This window comes from Callionymus lyra, chromosome 2, assembly GCF_982586985.1.
Source record: "Callionymus lyra chromosome 2, fCalLyr1.hap1.1, whole genome shotgun sequence".
In the NCBI taxonomy this organism is placed as follows: Eukaryota; Metazoa; Chordata; class Actinopteri; order Syngnathiformes; family Callionymidae; genus Callionymus; species Callionymus lyra.
Window position 1 is genome coordinate 9,890,486 of NC_141819.1, and position 5,394 is coordinate 9,895,879.

General features: G+C 40.9%; 1 protein-coding gene across 1 annotated transcript; it reads left to right on the forward strand.

The window, feature by feature from the left end:
• The first annotated feature begins 348 nt into the window (after positions 1 to 348).
• LOC148085291 (prostaglandin E2 receptor EP4 subtype-like) lies at positions 349 to 5,189 on the forward strand. The gene is made up of 2 exons (XM_087781685.1): positions 349 to 1,080; positions 4,944 to 5,189. The coding sequence occupies exons 1-2, from the start codon at positions 349 to 351 to the stop codon at positions 5,187 to 5,189; spliced, it is 978 nt and encodes a 325-aa protein (XP_087637811.1).
• Positions 5,190 to 5,394: the final 205 nt, after the last annotated feature.

Genomic DNA, 5,394 nt, shown 5'->3' on the forward strand with positions numbered 1-5,394 from the left:
ATGAGTGTGTGTGTGAATGGTTGTGTGTCTTTGTGTGGCGTCCTGTCCAGGGTGTCCCCTGCCTCTCGCCCTATGATACTGGGATAGACTCCAGCCCCCCCTGGTGACCCCCATAAGGGAGAAGATAAACGAAGACTGTGCGTCACGAACCAGTGTGAGACCCAGAGCTGAGGTGGACCCGAGAGAACCTCAGGGGGCGGGACGTTAAAAAACGGGTCAAAAATCGTTCAGGGTCTGTGTTTGGATCTCACAGACCTCCTGAGGAAGATGTTAGAAGATGAAGACGCCATCATGGAGACTCCGAACTTTACGCACGACGGCTCCATCAACTCCAGCGCGCACGCCAGGATGACTCTCCCGATCCTGATGTTCTGCGGGGGCGCGGCGGGGAACCTGGTCGCCATCCTGGTCCTCTGCGTGTCCCGGCAGGAGCGCAAGACCTCCGCCTTCTTCACGCTGGTCTTCGGCCTGGCGCTCACGGACCTGCTGGGCACTTGCCTGGCGAGCCCGGTCACCATCGCCACCTACCTGGACCGGGACGTGCTGGCGGACCGAGGAGGGTCCGTGTGCGAGTTCCAGTCCTTCCTGCTGCTGTTCTTCGGCCTGGCGGGTCTCAGCATCATCTGCGCCATGGCGGCCGAGCGGTACCTGGCCATCTGCTGCGCCTACACCTACCGGCGCTGGGGGGTGGACCGGAGGTTCGCCGGTACCGTGCTCGTGACCATCTACGTCAGCCACGCGCTCTTCTGCTGCGTGCCCATGATGGGGGTGGTCCCGAGCCAGCTGCAGCCCTCCAGGACCTGGTGCTTCATCGCCTGGAGGAGCAGGGATCCGGTGGCGAGCGGGTACTCGGTGCTGTACGGGTCCGCCTCGGTGCTGCTGATCCTCGGCACCATCCTGCTCAACCTGGCCGTGTGCGGGTCCCTGGTGCTGATGAGACAGAGGACGGTGCACGCGCCGGTGACCCGGGCCAGTGTGCGGGTGAGATGGAAGAGGTTGTCCTCGGCGGCGGAGACGCAGATGATGGTGGTTCTGGTGACCACGTCCGCGGTGGTGCTGGCGTGTTCCGCGCCGCTGGTGGTGAGTCAGGAGGTCCAACTTTATGAAACGGTATTTTTTAAAGATAAAACTTAAAGGTGTTGAATCTTGAGTCATTACAATTTTTAAAATCCAATTCAAAAATTACAATAATGTAAAACTTTACTAAATTGTTGTTTTTTTTCCAATAGCCACAGAAAATACAGCAATTTTCATAAAAAATCAATTAAAATAAAATAAGAACAAAGAGAAATGAAGAGAAAGAACAAGATGATACAATTGTAATTAAAGTGAAACAAACAAGTCTAAAGTCTGTTACACTGTATTCTTTGGACAATTATTTGGACAATAATTCAAAATTAAACTAGTGACTTTGAGGAACTGAAACCTTCTTTTTTTATGATTTAATCGGTGCACATTTATGACCATAAATATCAAGATTGTTTTTAAATCATATTGTTATCACGATGTTGTGTCTCGGTGTTGTGTTGATCTTTTTAAGTATATACTTTATTTAATAGTGTTTTAATTGTTTATGCGCTTTGTGACCCTGGTCTTGAAAAATTGCTTTACAAATATTACTAACTTACTTACTTACTTATGATTAAACAATCTGTCAAAACACGTTTTATTTTGATTGCATTACAACACTTTAAGATATAAGCAGCTTTGAGTGCAAAATGTGCATAAAATGAAATCATTGTCCAAAGAATACAGTGTAACAGACATTATTTTAAACTCTTTTTAGCAGCTTTTGTCTGACTGTCTTTTAACTTATTTTGTTGTTTAATGTTTTCAGGAACTTTTTTTAATTTCGGGGCCATTTTGTCTAATTTTACATGTTATTTTATAGTGATGTATCGATGAAGATTATTTATATTATTAAATTATAAAGCATGTGAAATATATATACAGTATATATATAATATAATAATGTAATATATAAAACATATTTGTAATAATTAATCATTTTATAATTTAATCCTATTTTATTTTATTTTTTCACTTAAAGCTGTTTACATGGCAATGTGTTGTGATGTCATTTAAAAAAAAAAGTTTTTTAAAAATATGTATAATACAATACAGGACAAAAGCTTGGAATAATTAAGTTAATATAACGTCTGCAACATTCATCAGAATCAGAATTCTTTTTCATTAAGTAATTTATTATAGTAAATTGCATTTGGTGACCATGGTTTAATGCTTAAACAACAGAACAATACACAGTTAAAATACATACAAATTAAAAAAACACTTAAAACATAATTTAAAAAAAAGAAGAATGATAACCATGAATAAAAATACAATAGAATTATTCACATATTGCATAAAGTGTGTAAAAGAAAGTGTCAACATTTACAGTCATTTTGTGTTCAAGAGTTTTATCTCTGAGTCTAAAAAAAAACATAAAAAGTCTCTTATCAGGGTGAGAAGGGTCAGGATCTGACCTGCATTTATTCTCTCACGGGGGTCACAGGGGGTGGAGACTATCCCAGCTTCTTTGGGCGAGAGGCGGGGGACACCCTGGACAGGAGGCGAGTGTGTCTCAGGACACACAAAGATACACAACCATTCACACACACACTCATAACTACAAATAATCTCCCCAAATTCTCAATCAACTTCTGTATGTTTTTGGACTGTGGGAGGAAACCGGAGTCACCGGAGTAAACCCACGCAACACGGGGGAGAACATACAAAAGGATAAATGATTGAACACAGTTAAAATGAGAAAACAGCTGGTAACAAAAACGCAAGAACACACATTTGTTTTCAGCCCAAAGAAGGAAAGTTGAACACAAGTGAGGAAAGAAAAGTATCTTGACTTGTAGGTGGGGTGTGTCATGGAGGAAGAATTTTATTTGTCCTGGCGAGCTGGTACCTCCCGATGAATCAACCGAGCGCCATAAGTGATACGTGAGATTTAATTCCTCCTTGACAAGGTTTAAAATACACGTTTGAGCCGCTGCCGTCAGGTTTAATTGCACTTTAATGCTCATTGTTTCAGGGATTCTCACCGTCTGGGTTTCATGTCAAAGTCTGGGAACCACATTCAGTCTGTCAAGCGGATCACAAGATCTTTAAAGACTTTCCTAAGTTAAACTTAAACTGAATTAAAGTGCAACACAAATGTCGTTATCTTCACACAGAACTAAGGGATTTTATTGACAGTGTTGTAAACATTTATTTATTTTTTTGTGACGATGAAGCTTCATGAAACAGTGTCATTATAAAACTAAAATTCGTTCAAATAACAAAACATATAAAATTGAAAATAACAACAAAAAAACTAAATAAATATGCAATGAAAGAAAAGGGAAATTGTAATTTGCACATCATTTCTATTTGCTTTTTTCTGATATTACTGCTTTAGGTTCCCACTGCCCTGTGGCCCGGGGGCCATTTTCAAACCGTGGCATGATATTATGCGGTCGTCCATCCATTTTCTGAGTCATCATCTCAAATATTTCTAGTTATATAGCTTTGATTATACATTTTTTTATTGATGTGTCGATGAAGCTTCATGAAACAGTGTCATTATTTCCTGAGTCCACTAGATGTCACTCTTTGCTCTATAATCTATTGCTTTGAAAAGTTGTTCTATTGAAACCTCACATAATTTTAAGGACGAGGGCGCCCCCTACTGTCCTCTGAAAAATATGACACTGCTTCATGAAGCTTCATCGACACATCACTATAAAATAACATATCAAATTAGACAAAATGGCCCCGAAATTAAAAAAGGACCTGAAGACATTAACCAACAAAATAAGTTAAAAGACGGTCAGACAAAAACTGCTGAAAGACACCCGAACCTCCAGCCCAGTCTCTACTGGAGACCAGTTGAGTTCAAGACCCCTGATTAAAGCAGTTTAATAGAATATTAATTAGTGATGTGTTTATGAAGCTTCATGAAACAGTGTCATTATCTACTGAGTCAACTAGATGTCACTCTTTGCTCTATAATCTATTGCTTTAAAAAAAAGTTATTCTATTGAAACCTCACATCATTTTTAAGCTGAGGGCGCCCCCTACTGTCCTCTGAAAAATTCTGACGCTGTTTCATGAAGCTTCATCAACACATCATTAGTTATTTTTATGGTGTCATTACAGAATAAAAGATTGAAAATTTAAATCAAACAGAATTAGCAATAGCAAGACACAACCGAGCACCAATAAAATGGAGTTTGTAGAAATATGTAACTAATACATTCAGTTTATAAGTAAATATAATTTTAAATCGCAGACTTTAAACTTAATAAACAAGGTCAGCTTGAGTGTAAAACAATAACCATTGAACAAAATGACAAAAGGTCAACAGTGCCTGAGGATATAAATCATGCCGAACAGTGGAAATAAATGTTTATTAATATTATAATCAAATAGATTTTGGCTGTTGCTACCCTGTGTCATCCCAGGTTGAACTACGGACTCTTTAGGCTTCAGCGACTGCAGGGAAATAATGAGGAAAATATTGAGACACAATAAACGTCAGACAGAAACACAGGAAACATTGCACAACAAAAACATTCCTTTGTAGTATGATGAAAATAATTCCTCATAAAATCACTTCCTACGTTCTGTCAATTCCCTGGAAATACTGCCTGAGCGTTTGTGGGAGAGTGCAGACAGATCTGGTGTAAATCTTCATGTTGAATGAAAAGGAAACAAAAGATCACTGATGGGAAGAATGAAAGAATTTGGATCACATGATGAAAAAAAGTGTCATGTTGTTTAGAGGTCAGTAGGTGGCGCCATAAGTTTAAAATGATGTGATGTTTCATTAGAAAAGGTGTTTAAAACAAAGGAAACTAGTGCAGAGACGCCATCTAGTGGACTCTGACAATAATGACACTGCTTCACGAAGCTTCGTCAGACCTTCAGCCTCCACTTGTGTTTTTCAGGTCCGCGTCTTTGCGAACCGGTTCATGCTGGAGAGCGACGCCGCGGACCTGGCGGCCATCAGGATCGCGTCGGTCAACCCCATCCTGGACCCCTGGATCTACATCCTGCTGCGGAGGTCCCTGATCCGCCGCCTGCTCCGGTTGTCCCGGCAACGCTACCCGGCGAGGCAGTGCGAGAAGACGCAGCATCCAAAGTTATCCTGGAGTCACAACGACTTCCCGGAGACGAGGACGCTTCACTCATAACAGGACGCTTCATTTACGAAGACATGAAGCCATGGATTCGGACTCTTGGACGACCAACTTGACTCGGATGATCTTTGATCTCGTAACATTTGTTTTGATAACTGTGAACTCATGCAGCAATAACTCGTGATCTGATGGTTTAGGGAAAGATGCTGGTCTTAAACGAGGGTGGAAAGAAAAATAAACGAGTGCAATACAGAGACAG